The following is a 23,193-nucleotide window of genomic DNA, read 5'->3' as shown; positions in this document are numbered from 1 at the left end:
GTTATTTCTTGTTCTTTTTTTCCCTCCCTTATTGCACTGGCTAGTAACTCCACTATTGGGATCTGTTGAGCTTCTTGCATTGGCGGATTTCTAGTTTTCATCAAGTGTGGAATTCTTCAATACTATTTATTCAAATATTTTTCCACACCTGCCTTCTTTGGGATCATAATCATACATATATTAGGCCATATGAAATTGTCCTGTAACTCACTAATGCTCTTTTCATTGTGTTTGATTCCTTTTTTTGTCTGTCTGCCTTTCATTTGAATAGTTCTATTGCTATAGCTTTAAGATTACTAATATTTTCTTCTACAATGTCTAATCTGCTGATAGTCCCATCCAATGCATTTTTCATCTCAGACATAGGTTTCATCCTTAGAAGTATAATTTCTGCCTTTTAATATCTTGCATGTCTAAACTTAACTGTGATCACATAGAATACAATGATAATGTTTTGTTGTCTTTCTCTGCTAATTCTAACATCAGTGTCAGCTTTGGCTTGGTTTCAATTGATTGATCTTTCTCCTCATTATGGCTTATGCTTTCCTGCCTCTTTACATGCCTGTAATCTTTGATTGGATTCTAGACACTGTGAATTTTACCCTGTTTGGTAATGAATATTTTTGTACTCCTATAAATATTCTTGAACTTTTGTTCTCCAATGCTGCAAAGATGCTTGACAATAGTTTGATCCTTTCTGGTGTTGCTCTTAAGATTTCTTAGGCAGGACCAGAGCTGTATTTGGTCCAGGGTTAATAATTCCCCATTATGGACCCAAGATAATTCTGTATACTCCATCCAATAACCCCATGAATTATGAGGGTTCTCAGTTTGGCTGGTAAGAACAGGTACTCTACTCAGCCCTGTGTGACCATAGTGAACTATTGCCTCCACTTCTTGGGCAGTTCTTTCCCTGGCCTTGGGGAGTCTCCTTAGATGAATGTGCTAATGAATATTCTGCTACATACTCAAAATAGAACCTCTGCAGGTCTGCAGAGTTTTCTCTCCTTTCTAGTACTCCACCCTGAGAAATCAAGCTGCCTTATCTCTCTGAACTCTCAGCTCTCTTCAACTCAAAAAGCCCTCTGGGTTTCACTTGTTGCCCCTCTCTGTGCCATAGCCTGGGAAGTCTCTCAAGGCAGTCAGCTGGGGTAATCATAGGGCTGACCTTGTTTGTTTTCTGTCTCTTGGGCATCACTACTGTCAGGCGCCTGATGTCCGAGGTCTCAAAAACAATTGTTTCATATACTTTGTCCAGTTTTATGGTTGCTTAGATTTCCTATCTAGGATTCTTTTTTATATCTCTCAGTGAGGTTTTTCACTTTTCTTCACGTCGATTATACTCATTTCTTATAAAGGTTATTCCCAGGTATTTAAACATTCTTATTGATACTGTGAAATTTTTTTGTCTTTTTATAAGACATAAGAAAAAGTAACTTTTCCCTTAACCATTCCTATTTTTTACCAGAATAAAAAAAATAAACATCTATCAACATTCTATGGTTGATACTTTCATAGAAATTGAACCACAGAGACAAGTCCCATAAGGAGACTATAAGACTTTCCAGCACTTTAGAGTATCCAATTATTCTTCCTGTTATAACAACAAGTTTTGTGCCTAACATTAAGAAATTCTTGGCTTATATACTTTGAATAGAGCTACAAAATATTTTTTATCCCATACTAGAAAATAACCTAGAATAAATATTTCCCAGCATAAACACAGACACAAATCTGCCTACGACACCTATGCAAACTTGGTTTAATTACTGGACTACTCCCATTTTGCCAGTGTTGTCACCTGTGCCTAAATGTGGATACAAGCATCAATATGAATAATATAACATTTGAAACTCACTGAAATTCATCGTGCAGTTTGTAACACAAGCATCAAAAAATGCTATTTTTAGGCAAAGCTGAAAAAGGTGAGTTTATATATTTGCTCTTTATAGCGTTAGCATTTTCATAACTGACACCAAAGGAGGAATAGGGACTCAATTTCAGGTGGAAAACAGCTACCATTTGCATAAAGTATCCATGTTTTTCAATTTGAGACTTAAAAATGGTCTCATGAAGGCTAACATATGACAGCTGAAGGTGCTTATTGGAAGGAAGTAGATGAAAGAGTAATTTGAAAGAACAGCATGAGAATTTTAGACAGGTTTTATATCTTGCAAAAAAAGATGACAAAATACAATGGCTCTTTGATAACCCATCTCAGTTGTCTGAAGCCCTCAGTGAACAGAATGTAATTTATCACGTCTACCCCAAACTGTTCTTGCTTCAGAATAGCTTGTTTCTTCTTATCAGTTTCTAGTAAGATGGTAGTGAAGCACCCACCTGATTTTAATGCTCCATATGTAAAGAGCCACCCACTCAATCCTGCTTCAATACAACCAACAATGTTTTGTCTTCTTGTGGATTGTCCAGGGTGTGTCAAATTAACAGGTAAATTTGCCAAGGCAAAGAGCAACGCAAAAAGAGTTCTACCTCCTCACATGTTTTTAAGTTGACACCAAAATTCGGTTTTCATAACTTTAAATAGCTGCATATACAATAACGGATTGGTGTATGTTTTGGTATTTCAAAACACAACTGTTACACCACTGTTTTAAATGCATCCAGTGGAATGTAAATAACATAGTGGTTTTGATATCCACATTATCCATTGTTTAAAAATGAGCACTTTAACAGATAGAACTTTCATATTTTCTTTTCACTCATTGAACTTGAGCATTAAATCTATTTGCCCCACAGAATTTTATTCTAATGTAACATATTTTTATGCCCAAAAGATACTTATTGATTGCCCATCATACTGCTCTGAAATAAAAATATACATATAAATGGGAATGTAAAAAGAATTTCCTTTGACCAAAAGATTTTAAGTGCTTTTAAAAACGTCTTCTGGATTACACGTTCATTGCAATTATTATACAGTTAATCAAAAAAACAAAATTGTATTACACATGCTGAAAAATAATTATTAAACATTAAGAACTTAGAAAAGAAATGTGTCTCTTAATGAAATGAAAGTGACTGTTTTGTTTTTTCAATTACTTTACATTTCATTGAATGGAAAGTTATTTACTATTAGAATGAAGAGAATTGGATAGAAATTAATGACAGAAAGAAGAGAAGATATTGACTGCATATGTGCATACAGTTAATTTAAATCTAATGAGTACGTGGAAGAAATAAAGAAACAACTAGAGAAAAGATTGATGCAGAGCAGCAAGCAAAACACAGTGAAATAATAAAAATGGACATGGGTTTAGAATATCAAATAATCTCTCTTTGCAACAGTTAATGAAAGTATCTTCTAAATGAATGTTTGCGAAAATATAAAGCACTAACTTTCCTCTAGTGCATGTTTCTTCTGTATTGAGATAGAACACTGATCTGATGGAAGTAAGCAGAACTTTTTACCCCCTCCTCCTTGAAATCTGCAACTGAGGCCCTGCCAAGCTCTTCTCATTTCTGAGTAGAGTGAAATGCAGGCAGAGTGTGCTTTGTAAAAGAATATTTCTTCACTTGTTTTTTCTCTCTCACAAATCTTGAACGTTTTAATTCTAATGTATGTCAATGGAGAAGCCACAGAGCGTTCCTTTAAGTGTGCTGCCTGGCTAAAACAAGGTGCCCTCCTCTGCGGTGCTTCTTGCAGATGCTCCCGGCTTTGTTCTCATTAAATGTGCTTTGAGGTGCTATATATTCTCTGATGACAGTTGGGGAATGGAAAAGGTGGTTGTTAACAAAAAATTGGTATAGCTCTTGCTGCCCACCCACACCCCATATCTGAATTAAGAAAACCCCAAGATTGGTCAGAATATTCCATTTCTAGTGTCACAGTTGGCCCTTCAAATAAATATGTACAGAGAGTGAAAGGCAAGAAGCTCTCCTATGGGTTGTTTAAAAGAGGTTTCTTCAAGCCCAATATTTTGAACTCTGTTTGCCTTGCTCTCCTAAGATATGGTTCCACAGGAAGACTCAGACGGGGAGCAGTGTGCCTTTCTTTTGTGAAATGGGAGAAATAACACAAAGAGGGCAGGAAAAGAGACCCGGCAGGTGCTTACACAAAGGCATGTTCTCAGGAAGCTCAACTTCAGAAGACATGCACACAGAAACTGAAGATTGAGAAAACAATTCCTTTGCCACTCTCCATGGCCACATACCCCCGTGGGAGGACCACCGTCACAGCTCATCCACATCACTACTTCTTTTATTAGGAAGGACTATCTGGATTCTTTTGAAACCTTCTTCCTTTCTTCCTGGGGTGCACAAAACACTATGCCATTTAATTTTTATAGGAACCCTCTGAGGTGGGTTTTATTAAACCCATTTTACAGGTGAGAAAAGGAAGATCAATGTGGTTACATAACTTGTCCAAAGTCACACAGACATTAAGTTGAACAGAAGTACTCGAATTCACTCACCTGTCCTCAAAGCCCATTACTCAAATACGGTTCTCATTTCTAAGTTCACTTTTCTTTTGCTTTCTTATACGCCTCCTAACAAACCAAGCCCCATAATGTCACGTGAGGATAAAATATAACATTGCCTAAGATTTATTAACAGATTGCTTGAGGACCAGAAAATAAGCTGTTTTACATACGTTAGAGCCTTTTAATGCTCACAGCACCACAAATGAGGACTGATCACCCCCATTTTGCAGATACTAAAAGCAGGGCTAACAGGAGACTTGCCCAAGGTCATACTCGAACACTAAGTGGTGGAGACATGGGATTCAAACCCAGGTTTGTTTGGTTTCAACGTGCTCTTCACTGTTATGATAAATTGCTCCCACAACAGCAGATACTTGACAGTACAGGCCTAATAATGACAGACGAGGTCACAAACTCTTATGTCTAGCAAGGAGAGGCCGATAATGGAAATGAGCCTAGCAAGTGTGGCTTTATAAGGTCCGGGGACCACAGAGTGCTGAGAACCGAGGAGCCGTGCCTTCACTGCAGGGCAGCACTGCCCAGCCCCTGGTTCTGTGTGGGGCTGCAGACCCCAGTGGCCAGGCCTTCTGACTGGTCAGGAGGGGCTGGTAACAGGGTTATTATATGAAATCTTATCATTGTTAAATGCTGGCAATCAATTAGGAAATAAATGTTGTGTGCATAAGCACGTATTTTTTTTTTTAACAGATTTTTAAAATACACACATACGACATTCTGGACAGGCTGAATGTGGTTCACGGACACCATATTGTAACCTCTGAGGTAAAGAGAGTGAGTGGTGGGCTATGCCCCACGTCAAGAGGCTCAATACCGTATTTAAAATCCCTCTAGACAGCCAATCCTCTTTCTGATTTCATTTAATAAGAGCAGGGGTTTGCGGATTTGCACTGATTTGGAGGCCTCTTGAACTTGCTGGCTGTCACTAATTCTCCATCCTACTCAGAACTTCAGCATCTAGGATAAGAATCCTCACCTAGAACGGACGTTAAATAGACACGAACCCGGAAAGACTCCAGGCACTCCAAGCAGATCCCGCGGCTTGCAAGCTGGTGCCGCTGCTTCCTGAGTGAAGCCACAGCCCAGAGGTAACCTGCCTCCCTCCTTTCACCATCTCAATCCTTGTTCTCTGTCCCCCAGCATCATGCCCACTCCTGTACCCCAATGCTTCACACATGGCAGGAGTTCAATAAATAGCCATTTTTGCTGCTGAATATAGATGCTCTACTCACTCCATCCTCCCATGGTTCCATCTTTTCCCATCCCAACTCTAAAAGTTAGCTAGGCAAGGTTTTTGTTGACTGCTCAGAGCTCCAGAAGCTATCAACTAAAGACCTCTGTTTAAACGTTTATGCTCGTTAGATGTGAACAATACTGGTGGGTGGAGCTGTTGTCACAAGAAAGCAAATTTATCATGCTAAAGCTGTCATTTGCATTCCTCTGTAACTATAGCGTGTTTTTTGTCTGGTAGTTTCAGTAACGGGCTTACTTTTATAAATATAATGATAGACTTCCTAGGTGTAAATACCACCTATATCAGAAGAGTAAATCACATTCTAATTACATGTTCAAACCTATTTCTTTAATCCTCAATGCATTAGAAATTCAATCCAATATTTTCACCCCTCGTGCTATTATGGCCAATGAGGCAAATATTCTAAACACATCACCCTGAAATAGAAACTTATTTTCAAGTAATCAATTACTTATATTCGCTGGTGTAGGTGGTGAGCTCACTGTCATTGTGCATCCACTTGAATTCCAAAGGCCAGCTCCCTTCGGCAAGGCAAGTGAGAACAAGGCGGTTCCCCTCCAGGTGAATCTGCGGTAGGCCTGGCTCTGTTTTAAAATACGGCACAACGTCATCTGAAATATATTCAGAAAAAAAGGAAAAAAAACCTGAATGAAGTACATATGAAAATGGCATTCATCCAATTAATCAATCACTTACTTAAACAGACCTAATTTTACAAAGTAGAAATGATAGCTATTGGGCCTAATTAAGTAGCAAATAATCCTTGACCCCCTGGAAACATGCAATACCCTAGGTAATATTTCAAAAGGCTGAAAGCTCAACGATCGCACCATTTGAAAGCATCTGACATCCAAGTTATTTCCATTTATGATGAATACTTGTTTATCAAAGGGGCATATTGGGCAATCTCTGCTCATGCCAGTCTTGGTTTTAACCAGGCATTATATTCTCAGTGTAACAATCAAAGGGATATACCTAGCCTCTAAAAGAGAAATTTCCTCATATTCAAGTTCAAAATCAGGCAAAACTAATCTGTGGTGTTAGAGATCAGGATGATCGTTACCTCAGTGTGGGGGGCGGCGAGTAGGATGCAGGTGGGGGTGTAACAGGGCATCTTATGGAGAGCAGGTCAAGATCTACTTGACTGGTTACACGGGGGCACTTACTTGTAAAAATTCATAGAAAATCATTCTATATATGATTTATGCAATTTTTGTATCTATGCTTCAATAATTTTAGAAAATGTATGAACACAGGACACTCAGCTTCTAGTTCTAGCTCCATCACTAATTAGCCACATGACCCTGAGCAGGACATGTGGGTTTCTGTTTCTTCATCAGTAAAATAAACAGAATTAGATGACTTCTCATTTTCCCTCTAAAATCCCCATGGCACACCGGCAAAATCTGCCTCCTGTCTATCTTTCAGGCCTTCTACCTTCTCTACTCACATGTCAACACTCCAGGCACACTGGGCCTTCGAACTCTTAAACCAGGCTAAGCCCCGCCTACCTCGGGGCCTTTTCACGTGCTGTTTCCCCACCTGGGATGCTCCTCCCCAGTTCTGTGCGTGCCGACTCAGTCTCACCCTTCAACTTAACAAAGCTCCTTCCCACCAACACGCCCTAACAGACCATAACATTTATTTCAGTCCCAATACGTATCGGGTTTTGAGGTTAAAGTGTTTATGGATTACACTCAGTGCATTCCCATGCCCTATCTTGATCACTTCTGAATTCCTAGCACCTAGAATAATGCCAGGAACAAAGTAGAAACTGAATAAATATTTGTTGAATGAATAAATATAGTAATAATGATACAAAAAACAGCAATAGCAGGTATTCACTGAGCATTTACAGTGTGCTGGAAGCTGTTCTAAGTGCTTTCTATGTATTACCTTAGTGAATTCTCACAAGAGCCCTACAAAAGAGATGCCACTACGAATGGATAGAGAGAGGCACAGGGAAAATAAGTAACTTGCTCAAGGCCACTCAGACAGCAAGCGGTAAAATCACGATTTAAAACCCAAATAATCTGTTCCAGAATCCACCAGTTCTATATATTATGACTTTAAATGTGACAGGTTTCTCAATATGGGAACTTTCTTCTCAGGAACCCCAATCTTAACTTCAAATTTTTGATAAATTTGTGGAATTACTAAAAGGGACTTTTAAATTAAATTACTGCACTTTTTAACAAGGGAAGCATCAAATAGCATATTAAGCGTTAAAACTGAGACTATTTTTTACATTAAACTGTCATACATATAGCCAGTTTCTTTTGTACTGAATATATAGAATCTAAACACAGAGAGTTTATTTAGCCATTGTGCTAATCACTTATATTCCATTACTGGTGTATTGGTAATACATTATTACCAATCTCATACTAGTATTCATTCAAATAAATCAGTGTTAAATTGCATCTGTGAGTGTTGTAGGAGCCTAGAATAAGGAGAGTTTACCTAATGAGACACCATGCAGGAGCTAAAGCTAAAAGATCAGTAGGAGTCAAATTCACAGATAAGACCATGTGCAACGGCCCCGTGGGGGCAGCAAACATGGTGAGTAACCTTGGGAAGTATAAAAGATGGAAAAACAAACAGTTTTGCAGGTGCAAAGAGAGTGAATGGAAGCCAGGTGAGTAAGGCCCAGGCTGTGCAGGGATCTGGCTGAAACACACCCTTGTTCCCAGGTCATCCTTGCATCATTTTCCATGGTGTCCACTTCACATGCAAAAGTGTCCTCATGTGAATGATAAATTACATGGCACTCTACTTATAGGCCTTGGTCAAAAGTACTGTCAGTATTATCATTATGAATTACAAAAGGACAGCAGAAAGCCTTTGAAGGGGTTGTGTCATTAAAGCTAGTTCCGGCTGCAAGGTGGAGAAGGATGAAGAAGGACCAAGGACCAGTGGGTGTAGACCATTTAGAAGGCCACTCAAGGATCCAGGCAAATGCTCTAACAGGAGATGGTGGGCTGGGCCCAGGTAACAGAAGCGACTGTGGTGGTGGAGATAGAGACAAATGGATGGCTCTAAAACAACATTTAGGTGGCAAAAAAGACTTAGTGATGGATCAGATATGGAGGTGAGGGAGAGGGAGGTGTCAAGAAGGATTCTTAGGTCTCTGACTTGCACAGTTTGCTGTTCAATAAACATGCATTGGTTCTGTAATCAGCACTGGGAATATAATGAGAAGAACACAGTTGTCGTCTCGTAAGAGGTTATAGTCTAGGTCTGACGCCGGAATGGAAATGAACGGTAAAGTGTCAGGTGCTGTGAGCGAAATACGTAACTCAAAGGCAGAAGCAGTCACTCCTTGTCCGATTCCAAGAGTTCCACCTGCTTCTGCTGCACATTATGCGCTCTAAGCTACATTTCAAGCTCATTCTTAGCTTTTGATTGTCAACCATGTGCCCAATTTCCTTTTCTGCTATGTACTTCAGCTAAAATCATCCACTCTCATGACCCAAGAAATCTAATAAAGCTGAATTGCCATGGATATAGCTTTGATACCTTGGGATTGACTGAGCTACAGCTTTATTAATGCCCTGCCATTTGCACTATTTAACAACAGAAGAAGAAATGCCATTTGATGGTTCCAGTGTCCTACAAGAATGAGTCATAAAAAAATACATCTTTTTTTTTTTTTAGGAATATTAGCCCTGAGCTAACATCTGCTGCCAATCCTCCTTTTTTCCTTTTTGCTGAGAAAGATCGGCCCTGAGCTAACATCCGTGCCCATCTTCCTCTACTTTACATGTGGGATGCCTGCCTCAGCATGCCTTGCCAAGTGGTGCCATGTCCGCACCCGGGATCCGAATCAGCAAACCCTGGGCTACTGAAGCAGAACAGGCGAACTTAACTGCTGCACCACCAGGCCAGCCCCCCAAAAATATATCTTTTAGAAAAGAAAAAGCTTCAACATAGACACTCATTTGAATTTGGTTTTACAATTGACACAGAATCATCAATTTAATATACTGTATAATGGTTTTGAATGTTAATGATACCATAATTCAATTTTTCATAAATTTATAGTTTACTAAACATGCCTACGCTATGTACAAATTATGCTAGATACTGCAATCTAGTAGGAAAAGAAATCTTCAAAAAGAATAGTTTCATATAGCTGGCAAGCAAATATCTTGTGATCCAAATGACTGTAGAATCATGGTTAGCACATATGCCAACATTTATTATAGGAAGAAGAGAGGGCAAATATGTCAATGCTCTGCAATCTTAAGTGTTTAAGTTATCGTTATCACCACAAGTATTTTAACATAGAACAACCAACGTAGAGAATAACATAGTTATCTCCCTGAGCCCAGCACTATTACCACTGAAATACACACAGTAGATCACGGAATTAAAAGAGGGCATAAATGTAGCAAAACAGAAATGCTTTGGGGAGAGAGAGACAGAGGATTAGTATTCAGGTCTGCACAGATCCCTACAAAAGCATGGGATCTTTATATACCTTAAATGGAACAGAAAAAAATCTGAAAAGATCCATAAAGATGAAACTGATTGAATTACCTCTGAGCTAAGATTATCAAATTCTGACATAAGGAAAAGCAATGGTCCACTTGACACTCTTTGAGGGAGGTGTGTGTGTGTCTTCCCGAGTAATAACCAATAGATCTCCCTTCCTCAGAAAAAAGGAGCAGAGATTAAGCATGCTTCTGTATTCTTACAATGAACCTTATAAGACCCTGGAATGAATTAATAAGGAAAACTGTGAAATTTCCATTTTCACATACTTTTAAATGGAACATAAATCCCTTATGAAAGAGTCTCATCTGTCTATATAATCTAGATTTAAGGTCCATCCAAAGGAGAGGAATAGACAATGTTCTCTCAAGACAACATCATAATTTTAGGATGTAGAAATCACTTCCCTAAGTGGACTTTTAAGGTCTTCAGATATAATGTACAGGATTTAACTTTACCTGTCCAATGTGAAGATAATCTTCTCCTCCCCTAGAAGGGAACCAAAACCCATTTTCCACAGTAAAAACCATTCAATAGGGGAAGCTGGAGGATAAGAAGCTGTGAAGCAGAACCATGTCCTGTGGTTCCAGGCTTTCCTACCATGAAGAAGGTTGAACTTGCCGTGGGTTTTAATTATCTGCTCCACAATGGAAAGTGGGAGGATCTATTGCCAGAAACTCTTTCATGGGAGAATGGATAGGAATTAACCACTCGTTGCCAAGAAAGTCAAACTGCAAGCTACTCCTGTGACTCTGCCCCTGAGAGAGCCTCGGCTGGGATAAATCGTCATCTGCTCAGGGACTTACACTGTTCTCCTCCATTTTCAAGTGATAATGAATAAAGAAATAATAATCGACTCCCACCTCTCAGAGGAATCAAGCATACCACAAACAAGGGCGGGTCTAAAGGAGACGAACCCCACGTTCTGGTACAGCGACAATGAAATTTACTGAGCCGTCGTAATCAGCACCATCGGTCAGGTGAGAGTGAGCAGAAGGATGAGGAATCCGCAGCGTGAATGGAGCAATCAGCTGGAGCAGGACCTTTTATTACTGAACTCTGCTTTTTCAACAGCTGAATTTCCCAGGGCGACTAATCTTTTGGTTTAAACCACTAATCTTCCTTTCAAAACTTCTTTTATGTCAAATTCAAACATTTTCATGGCCCAAGCTTATGAATTTATCGCTAACAGAAAGTTTTATTTTTCAAATCCCAGTGAGAAACAAAGGCACAGGGCATAATGCATCATTTGTGAACAACTATTCTGAAAAATATGGGTAGAAGATCCTTTTCTGGTAAATACAGTCATTCAAATTTCAGCTGCTGGCAGGTCATTAGGTATACCTATTGAAGCCAGGAATTTAATCTCACAGCATGTTGTGCTTTTTTCATAATAGTAGTATTAATCTTTTTAAAGACAATAGTTGTGCATTTCAAATGTATTTCTGAGGTAAAATTTAGCTTTATGTTTAGATATGTTCTACTATAGTTAACTATGCAAATATGGAAAGGTCATACTACAATGCTGTAAGACGATCCTGTAAGATCACTGTCTTAAGACAAAGTCCTCTACACGCTTTAGCACAAGGTGATTCAAGCTGCACTTTCTGTGACCAACTATGTAAACCCTTCAGTGGTTAAAGTTGAAATGAAGGAGGAGGAGGAGGAGGGGAAGAAGGAGGGGGCGGCAGTTCTAGCATCATAGCGTATTCTCAGGCTTCGTTCTCCTAGCTCATCAGAAATATTTCTAAATACTTTCCAGTGATAAACTTTAAAAGACAGCACAATGTACCATCATATTCTGTGGCTCTAAAAAGAATTAGCCAACTTCTCGGTATGTCACCTTATACATTTCCACTACTGCCTTGTAAAAATAAATGAGTATCTGAAATTTCAGGGCAAAAGGTAGCTACAATCAAACAAATATATATATCTGATTTCAAATATAATAAAAAACTAGTTAACCTATTATGATGACTACAAAACAGAGGACTAGGGTGTTTTTCCTAGTGTTACACCGTCTCACGCATTTCTGATGCGGCAAGACTGGAAGTTTAACCGTAAGGCAAGTTACCGGTCTGCACTGCAGCGTCTCTGACCAACGGCCAGAAGAGCCTCCCCACCTGCTCAGCATGTGCAGAGCCTCCACGGAAGAGGAGGCACAAGACTGAGGCACGCGGCTGCCTTGCTCCGCAGCCACAAAGGCACGTCCTCATTCCTCAAGCATTCACTGAGTGTCTCCTGGCTGCTCAGCACTGGGGATACAGCTGGGCCCGGCCTGAGGAGCCACAGTCCAGGGAGCGAGAGGCTTGTCAACAAGCCAAGGGCTAGAGCAGGAGGTGAGAGGACAGAGGCATGAAGCCATTGCCTGAGAGGGTCCTTGATGGGGTTCACAGCCACAACTGCCTGTAGCTGATGTGTCCACACATCATCCGGGGAAAGAGCTGAAGGGGTACAGTGCCCAGGGAGTCCAGGACCACCTGACAGGCTCAGGCTTCACAGGGGCTGAGGCTCCAAGGTCTTGGAGAAACGTCTCTTAGTGCTGCTTCAGCCACACGGTGGCTTTCAAAGGCTTTGGAAGGCTTGTTAAAGAACAGCCCCTTCCTTTACAACAAATGAGAATCTCTTTAGATAAAGGCATTCCTCCATTCCAACTAAGAAGTGAAATTTTGCAAGCCGCTTTGTCTGTTTGTGGCCAGGCCTTGCTGTAAATGTGAGCAGCGCTGCAGGAAGGTCCTGGCACCCCAGGAGAGGCCTCTGAGGATGAGGAACAGGCTGGGGCGGTGGCCATGACTGCTCAGCTTGGCTAGCAACAGAGTTTGGGGAGCCAGGGGCAGGGACGCCCGAGCACACTGTACAGCAGGTGAAAGACAGACTGCTCAGCCCTCCTCCGGGTCTCCAACCTGTGGTTCTCTGGAGCCACCGTAATCGGAAGGGAGAAGGCAGATCAAAGCTTGCATTGCATATGCCTAGATCTCACCATAGAGTCACCATGTTTTAGTCAAAGATATGACTGGGAAGTGCAGGATTTTCTCTGAGTACGCCAGTTCATCTGCAGCATTCTCTCAACACTTGCATCTGTGCATGCGAAAACAGGGAAAGCAGGAGGGGTCCCGAAGATTTCCATTAAACAGCACTGTGAACAGCTTGCCGATGCGTTCAGTCAGGGGGGAGTCAAACTGATTATCTCTGTTTTCTCTGAAATCAATGCGAATTAACAGCATATTTAAGGGAACTCATGGGGTAAACCTACCCTTCCAATATTTTCCCCTAAGAAACCACTCAAGCTTTCAGTGAGATTAATCTACAGCGAAGCTGATGGGAGAAACATAAATGGTTGTATTTATGTACTGGTTTGATGCTGCACTGTGCTAATCTATTTCAGCATATAAATTAATAATAAGAAGAGGCAGAGGAATAAAAGCAATTCCCCTATTTCTCCAAACTGAAATAAGCTTCCAGCTCTCCAGTATTTTATTTCAAAGTAGAATTGCACTAAACTGTCATTTCTTTGGTGAGTAGCGAAAAAGTATGACCAACCAAAATAAGAGGAGAGTTATCAGAAATGATCATTTTTCTTAAATATGGTACAAGATTTCTTTCAACTATTCTTTCAAATAATCCCAAAATCCAACTCAGATTAAATAAAAGGCCAAAAGGTCCAAGAAAAGAAACTCAGATGTGATTTACCTCTCCTTGCTTAGATGTTTACTGGCGAGTTTATGTCACATAAGTAATCACAAAAAGATACCTACGTGGTAAAGATTTAATTTTAGACCAAGAAAATTACATGGGGAAAAAACTTAGGTTATCTAAGTTCAAATAAATAAGGCCTACCGATTTTAGCAAAGTTACAGCCATAAAGGTTTCTCACACGGAAGTACCCATACATAAGGGCAGCTCAGAGCCAGCACTCTGGAACCAGGCTGCCTGGGCTCCAACCGCAGCTCTGCCATGCACTAGCTTTGTGAGCCTCCGTAACTCAATCTCCTACGCTTGGGACCCCAATCAACAAAATAATAAAACCAACTTCTTTTAGAACACTGGTTCTCAGACTTTGTGGTCTCAGGACCTCTTTACAACTTTTCAAAAAATTATTGATAACCCCAAAATTCTTGTTTATGTGAGTTACATCTTTCTGTACTTATCATAATAGAAAGTAAAAGTGAGAACTTTTGAAATATTTGTTAATTCACTTAAAAATAATATTACAGTTATTACATGATATTGCAAAAAACATATTTATGAAAAATAAATACATTATCCCAAACAAAAAAAAAATTATTGAAAAGGTTGGCAATTTTTTTCCAAATTTCTTCCATGTCTGGCTTAATAAAAGATATCTAAATGCTCATACATGCTTTTGCATTTAATCTTTTACAATTACATTGTTTTGATAGAAGGATATGAAAACATCTAGCCTCCCACAGACATGTAGTTGGAAAAGCGAGGAGTGTTTTAATGACCTTTTCAGATATTGTAAATATTCTTGATACTGCACCAAAACTGAGCAAGTGGTAGTTTCATAAAGGTTGGCTGCAATGTGGAATCTGAAATTCTATAAAGGAAATTTTAGTGCTTTCTTACATTAGAATCCTTTGGCCTATCTTGCACTTTGAATGGATCTTTCACACATGCATGACTTTGTTGGTTCACTGAGTTATGCAGCTCTTCCAAATATTGACGTATTTCATTATGCAATATAAAAAAAATCACGTTAATATAGCTACCTATCTCATCAAAAAAGTCCATAAATAATGGGAAACTGTCAAGTTCATGGTGGCACGTACAAGATTTCCAAAATGCTAATTTTTACGTAAAAGCTCAATTTTCATTGTTAGCCACAAATGTTGTCAGTTGTTTTCATTGATGTGACATTATTTTGATCATTTTCAAGAAAATGCTGCCAAATACCCAAGTGTGAATTACCATAATTTGTCTGTTGGTCGCTACTTCAGGTAAAATGGGGTACCATGAAAAAAGCAGCTACAGTATTCAGCTCACAGCTCAAAGAGTCTCTCAAGGACTTGGCCTTGAGACAATGGTAATATTTCAGTATGCAGCAGAAGCGTTTTCTGTAATTCGCGTTTTTAACATAGAATATTAAAAAGGCATGCGTTAGAGTCAAAATTTAGTAAAATTAATGATTTTTACTACTTCATCAAGGATATTCTGAAGGGAATTGGATTTTTTCTCAATTGCAGGTATGTGGTGGGAAAGAAGCCCACGCTGACTAGTAGGGTTTGGCGCCACCGCCGTGATACTCAAGGCCCAGGAGTTTTCTCCCGATTGCTTATGTATCATCAGTAAAATCTCAAAAGAGGGAAAAAGCAAAGAAGTCTCAGTATTTTACGAAATCTGTTTGACCTCTTGGACCCCGTGAAAGAGTCCCAGTCTCAAGGACCACCAGAGGTTCTTGGACCACACTTTGAGAACTGCCACCCTAGAGAACGGTCACAAGGATCGTCAGCTAATGTGTTCAAAGCGCTTACCACAGTCCCTGGTACAGAAGCAAAATACACGCACTAGCTTTTATTAAGACACAGTGTCACAGATTGAAACTGCATCTTCCTAGAGAACGTTGAATCTTGAACTTCATTCAAAACACATCTCCTTTCGGCATTCTAAATAACACACCTAAGTCACGTTACAGTCTTAAATGTCAGTAACTATTAAGCCAAAGAGGTCGTCTAATTTAAAGAAAAACAGGCGTTCGTATTTTCAATTATTTCAGAATTTCAGAGAAGTCTAAATATTGATTTGACTATTTCTTCCTTCATTCAACAAATATTTGTTAAATGCCTACCAGGACTTGCATGAGATGGGACCACAGATGTAAATAAACAAACAAAACAGAATAAAAATCACACCTTCATGTAGCTTATATTCTAGTCTAGGGAGATAAACAGTAAACAAACAAATAAGGAAAATATATAGTACAATCTGTTTCACTAACGTTCCTATTTCTTTTACTCAAATTATGTCACGTGGTCGATAAGTAGGAAACCGACATTGGCATAACATGAAAGTCATATTGATTTATACATGATTTTCCCCAGCATCTTAATGTTATAACACGATCATAGACAATCTTTACTATTTATTAAAGAGTAAGCCTTAAAACTATAAGGAAACAATTGGCAAAAACAATAATAACAAACAAAACAACCCTAAAGTTAAAGAAGTAACCTCCTTGGTTTAGCGCAAGTAGGGGCTAGTTAAGAGGCTTCAGGAACCACTTCACTTCCCACTACATTACGCTGCAGAGAGAAGCCGCAAGTACAGAGAAGCTCAGAAGGCTTCTTCCTTTTTATCAAAACAGCCAATCAATGAAGAAAGTTACTAGGAGTATTATTTTTTATTAGCGTCCTGGTTGCAAAGTTCCATAGGGTTGGGGTGGCCTGTCCCAACACTATTTTTCCTATAAGTTCTTTGATTTTAGTGTATGATTTTACACAACATGGAATTTTTCCAGAACACAGATATAGAATAATAAGAAAAATACCTGTATATAAGACAGTGATAAGAGGAAGATGGGCACGGTTGTTAGCTCAGGGCCAGACTTCCTCAGCAAAAAGAGGAGGATAGGCAGCAGTTAGCTCAGGGCTAATCTTCCTCAACAACAACAACAAAAAAGACAGTGATAAACACTACAGAAAATATATAAGAGAGAAGAAAAAAGGACAATTTGGGGTAAGCGGCTGCAATTTTACATGAGGAAGATGAGGAAGACAAGGAAGGTTTCATGGAGAAGGCGACATTGAATAAGGATCAGAATGAGCCAAGGAATGGAGTCACACACTTAGAAACGGAAAGGACATTCCAGGCAGTAGGAAAAGCAAGTGCAAAAGCCTGACATGGAAGTGAGCCTCATGTGTTCAAGAATGCCAGACCACCGTGGGTGAAAGAGAGTGAGTGAAGGGACTATAGGAGCAAACGAGGCTCAAAAGGTAAGAGGGGAAGCTCATGGGCATTTTAAGGCCTTTGGATTTTGCCTTATGTGCCACTAGCCAATGGAGAATTCTGAGCCAAAGAGTTATATGTGCTGCCTTAGGTTTTCACTGGTTCATAGGGATCAGTGTTGAAACTGGGCTGGCAGGGCAGAAGCTCAGGAGGCTGTTGGGTTAATTCAGATGAGAGATGACAGTAACTTGGTCCATGCTGGTTGTGGTGAAGGTGGCAATGAGGGCCCACACTTGGGATATATTGTACAGGCAGAGCCAAAAGAATTCACAGATGTAGGCTGTGGGGTATGAGAGAAAGAAAGGAATCAAGGATGATATCAAGAATTCTGCTCAGAGAAACTGGAAAGATATGGTGGCCATTTCCTGAAATGTGGTAAAAAGAGCAGGTCTAGAAGGAAAGAACAAGGGCTCGATGCCAAATATGTTAAATAGGTAGTCAAGTTAAGGCAATACATGTGATTTTCACACAAAAATGCAAAATTAACACTTAGGACTAAATAACTGGATAATTCCAAATTATTGGTTTTATAGAAAAATTCAGTTGACTTAAAAAATAAAATTTTGCCAGGGATAGGGAACATTTAAATTAAATAGCTATTAAAATGATTTAATTTGTTGAGAAGTTAAAATTTAAATACACTAGTACCTTACTTCAAAAATAACAGAACCAAAAAGGTAAATTATCTTTATTACCTAAAATACAGATTTGCAAAAGGTCTGAAATAATTTTATCCTGAAATATTTTAATTCTCATTTTCCCGTCCAGTATACACAGTTGGTATGTAAAGTTTAACTATGTAATCAGACCTGTGAAAATGACTCTGGAAGGACAAGGAAAATTAAATAGTAAGTAACATTTCCATCGTTCGCGATAGGAAAATGCCCTGTCTACACACATAATGGTATTAATAATCTAACTGCATAATTTTTAGCTATTGAACTGTACTTTAGTTTTCTTCCCAACAAAAAGGGGATGTGAACACTACTAGAAGTAACACACACAAAGGTCATACATGCCTAAGCAATAAAGTAGATGAGATTTTTAGCTGCTAACTGAGGCCTATGGGCATTTTTCCTTTTGGACATTTTTTCCTTAGATAAAGCATTCTTTATTTAAAACACAAAACCATCCTATAGGCAGTGACCTATGTATGTTTTTTCCTGACAGATACAATGCCTAAAATTCTACAGTATAGCCCTTTGAATTAATTTAGCTATTCCTTCAAATGTCAATACTCCAAGAAGAAAAAAAATTAAACTATACAGAAGTCATCACACCTAATTTATATATGTCAGGTTTTTTTCAACTGCTCATAGACCATTCATCAAGATAGATCACATCCTGGACTATTAAAAAAAAAAAAACCCAATGCATTTAAAAGAATTGAGTTCATATGGAGTGTATCCTCTGACCACAATGGAATCCAAATTTAAATTAATAACAAAAAGACAACAGGAAAATCTCCAAACACCTGGAAAGTAAACAATATTTTAAATAATCCATGAGTCAAAGAGAAAGTCTGAAAGGAAAGAGAAAATACATAGAACTGAATGAAAGTAAAAATACAATATATCAAAATATGTGGGACACAGCTAAAGCATTGCTGAGAGGAAAATTTATGGCACTAAGTACTTAAATTAGAAAAGAGAAAAAGCCTCAAATCAACAACCTAACCTCCTACCTCAAATAAAGAAAAAGAAGATTAAAATAAACCCAAAGCAGGCTGAAGGAAGAAAACAAAAGCAGAATCAACGAAATTAAAAAGAGAGAAGCAATACAGAAGAATCAATGGATCAAAAAAGCTGGTTCTTCAAGGAAAAAAATAACTGATAAACCTCTAGCGAGACTGAAAGAAATAAAAAGAGAAGACACAGATCATCACTACCAGCAATGAAACAGGGGCTAGCACCACAGATCTTGCAATCACTAAAAAGGGAATACAATGAGAAAATGTAAGCTCATTAATTTGACAAATTAGAAGATATGAACCAATTCTTGGGAAACTATCAACTAATAAAATTCAGCCAAAATGAAATAGATAGCCTGAATGGTCCTATAACCAATTAAAGAAATTGAATTTCTAATTAAAAAGCTACTGAAAGAAAAATCTCCAGACCCAGATGGTTTCACTGGAGAAGTCTACCAAACATTTAAGAAGTAACATCAATTTTACACCATCTTGTCCAGAAAATAGAAGAGAAAAAACATTTCCAAACTCATTTTTTGAGCCCAGTTTTACCCTGATATAAAATCTTGACAAAAATAATACAAGGAAGTCAATTACAGACAATATCTCTACTGAACTTAGACATAAAAATCTTCAACAACATAATAGCAAATCAAATCCAGTAATGTATTAAAAAGAATTATATGCCAGGACTAAACGGAATGTATTACAGGTATGCAAGGCTGGTTCAAAATTTGAAAAATCAATCAGCATAATTTACCATATCGGTGTGCTAAAAAAATCTTGTGATCTATCAGTTAAGGCAGAACAAGTATTTGACAAAATCCAACACCCATTCATGACTTAAAAAACAAAACCAAACAAACAAAAGCAACTCTCACCAAACTGAGAATAGAGATGAGCTTTTTTAACTTTATAAAGAACATCTACCAAAAACCTACATTTAATAACATCATATCGAACAGTTAAAGACTGAATGCTTTTCCCCCAAACTGGATAACCAGTCAAGGATGTCTGCTCTCATCTCTCCTATTCAAGGTTTAGCAACTGAAATAAGGAAGAAAAAAATAAATAAAAGACAATCATATTTGAAGGGAAGAAATAAAATTATCGCTATTTGTAGGTGACATGATTGTCTCTGTAGGAAATCCCAAAGAAGTTACAAATACACACACATCCCTCCTAGAACTAATAAGTGAGTTCAACAAGGCTGCAGGATACAAGATCAACACACAAAATCAAACACATTTCTATAAACTAGCAATGAACATGTGGAAAGCAAAATTAAACATACAATACCATTTCTAATCCCTCCAAATACAAAGAAATATTTAGGCATAAACTTTAAAAACATATCATAATCTTTATGCTGAAAACTATAAAATGCCGATTACAGAAATCAAAGAAGATCTAAACACATGTTTAGAGACATACCATGTTCACAGATCGGAAGATTTAACATATTAAAGATGTCAATTCTACGCAAACAGACATATAGGGTTAATGGAATTTCTGTTAAAATACCAGCAAGATTTTTTGTAGATGTACATAAGATTATTCTAAAATGTATATGGAAAGGCAAAAGAACTAGAATATCTAAAATAATTTTGAAAAAGAATGAAATGGGAGGAATCACTCTTCCTGATTTCAAGACTTACTATATAGCTACAATAATCAAAACGGTATGGTATTGGCAAAGAGACCCTTTAGATCAAAGAAATAGAATAGAGAACCTAGAAAAAGCCCAAGACAAGCATAGCCAACAGATTTTTTACAAAGGTGAAAAACAAATTCAGTGGAGGAAGGATAGCCTTTAAAACAAATGGTGCTGGAACAACTGGACCTCTCCCTAAACTTCATACTTTATATAAAAATTAACTCAAAATGGATCATGGATTTAGGTGTAAAACTTCTAGGAAAAAAAAATAGGAGAAAGTCTTTGGAATCTAGAGCTACGCAAAGAGTCTCAGAACTGACACCAAAAGCACAAGGCATAAAAGAAAAAAAAATCAGTTGAACCTCACCAAAATTGAAAATTTTTGTTCTGTAAAAGCCCCTGTGAAGAGGATGAAAAGACAAGTGTAAATTAGGAGAAAATATGTCCAAATCGTGTATCTGAAAAAGCACTAGTAGCTAAAATATACAAAGAACCCTCAAAAATCAGCAGTACAAAACAATCCAAATAGAAAATGGGCAAAAGATATAAACAGACATTTCACTGAAGAGGATCTACAGATGGCAAATACATAACAGAATTATAGAAATAATAACAGAATTAGAATTATAAATAAATAACAGAATTATAGAAATGGAGAACAGATTCGTGGTTGCTAGGGCCAGGGATGGGGCAGGGGAAGGAGGAGGGTGTGGCAATGGAAGACCACGCACGGGAACCTTGTGGTGAGGTAAACATTCTGTAACGTGACTGCACCGATGTCCATATCCTGGTTGCGATAGTGTGTGATAATTTTGCAAGATACTACCATTGGGGAAAACTGAGTAAAGGGTACAGGGGTACACGGGAGTTCTCTGTACTATCTCTAATAACTGCATGTGAATCTACAATTAGCTCAGAATAAAACAAGTTTAATTAAGATCAATGCACTGTTAAGATAATGAATATGACAGCCACTAAGTGGCGAAAATATTCTGATTATACATATCCTGAAAAGATTTGTATCCAGTTATACAAAGAACGCCTACTCCTCAATGGTAAGTCAAAAGAAAACATATAAATAAATGAGCAAAGGCTTGAACATGCACTTCACTCAGGAAGGTCTACAAACAGCTAACAAGCATAGGCGCCAGCCCCGTGGCTGAGTAGCTAAGTACAAACAGCTAACAAGCACAGAGGAAAGTGCTTAACATCATTTGACATTAGGGACTATATAATGGCTAAACTGGAAAAGACAGACACGCTCAATGTAGGCAAATATGCATTCCAACTGCAAGTTCTTCCGTTACTGGCAAGACAGTAGAAATGGTGCAACCCCTTGAGAAAAAGGTTTGGCAATTTCTAATAAAATTAAACAAACACCTACCTACCCAATGACCCAGAAATTCCAGGCCTAGATATTTCTTCAAGAGAAAAGAAAGCATATGTCCACAGATAATCTGACATGAGTAGTCACAGCAGCATTATTTCTAATACCCTAAACTCAAAGCAACAGAGATGCAAATCAATAAAAACAAACTGAATCACTCAGCACCATGGAGGAATCTGAGATGTTATGCTGGGTGAAAGAAACCAGACACAAAATTATCGATATTATACGATTCCCCTTCACATAAAATCCAAACAACAGCAAAATTAACCCATGTGAAAGGAAGTCAGAAAAATGGTTGCCTACAGGGAGGGAGATCGACTGGAATGGGCAGGAGGGAATTTGCTGGGGTGACAGAAATGTTCCACATCCAGACTGAGGTAGAAGTTGCGTGAGTCTATATATTTGTCGAATCTCATTGAATCGTACACTTAGTACCTATGAATTTCACTATTTATAAGTCTTACCTCAATTAAAAGTCCTTAAGGCATACATCTGTCCATTGTCTCAGAAATGGAGACACACCTTTCTCAGTCACCGCCTCAAGCTGCTGTAAAGCAGTGACTTGCCTATATTCATGGTCATTGGCACTTTAAAACATACTCTCTTGTACTAACTATTATGGTAACGAGATTGCCTATTTGTTATTGAAATTTCAGCTCTCCTCTTACCATTTAACTCTTCATGTGTGCCTTATCTCCCAATCAGATGCAGAAGTCAACAAGATTATAGCTCACATTTGTACTGCGTGTACTACTACCTTACCATTATTGAGCACTGACTGTATACCAAGGAAAGAATGTTTGAATAAATAATAGCTGAGATATTCCCACAACTCCATCAGATAGGCCATGTTTTTTATGCCCATTATACAGGTGAAAAAACTGAGACAGAAAGAGGTTAGGTAACTTGTTCACAATCACATAGATGGTATGTGGCAGAGTCAAGGTCAAACCTCTGTCACCTAATTAATTCCACAACCATGCCCTCTGCCTACTGCCCCTCTGGTTCAGAACACAAACCAAAAATGAATAGAATTATAACTGCATGATTAAATACCAATGTTAGTGTTGGTGAGCTTTATATCAGGGGGAGTGGTTTATGTTTCTGTTTCAAAAATCAGAAAATATACTCACAAATATTCCTCTTAGCCAAGACCAAGCAATGTGCACATAAGCATTATTAGAAAAGCAGTGTCATAGCTATATATTCCATGCAGGGAACATTCAACGGATGGGGGAAACTGAGCTATAAAAATGAGTATATATAATTTCTGACAAGCAA

General features: G+C 38.3%; 1 protein-coding gene across 4 annotated transcripts in view; it reads right to left on the bottom strand.

Annotated features, from left to right (window-relative positions):
* SDK1 (sidekick cell adhesion molecule 1) overlaps nucleotides 1-23,193 on the bottom strand; it is an 857,865-nt gene that overhangs the window by 539,649 nt on the left and 295,023 nt on the right. For all 4 annotated transcript variants that reach the window (XM_070567258.1, XM_070567254.1, XM_070567255.1 and 1 more), the window contains exon 2: nucleotides 6,167-6,326. In XM_070567258.1, coding sequence (XP_070423359.1) covers nucleotides 6,167-6,326 — 160 coding nt within the window. The remainder of the gene's footprint in view (nucleotides 1-6,166; nucleotides 6,327-23,193) is intronic.

The sequence above is a fragment of the Equus przewalskii genome, chromosome 12 (assembly GCF_037783145.1).
Source record: "Equus przewalskii isolate Varuska chromosome 12, EquPr2, whole genome shotgun sequence".
NCBI classification, from domain to species: domain Eukaryota; kingdom Metazoa; phylum Chordata; class Mammalia; order Perissodactyla; family Equidae; genus Equus; species Equus przewalskii.
This window is presented reverse-complemented; position numbering and strand designations above follow the sequence as displayed.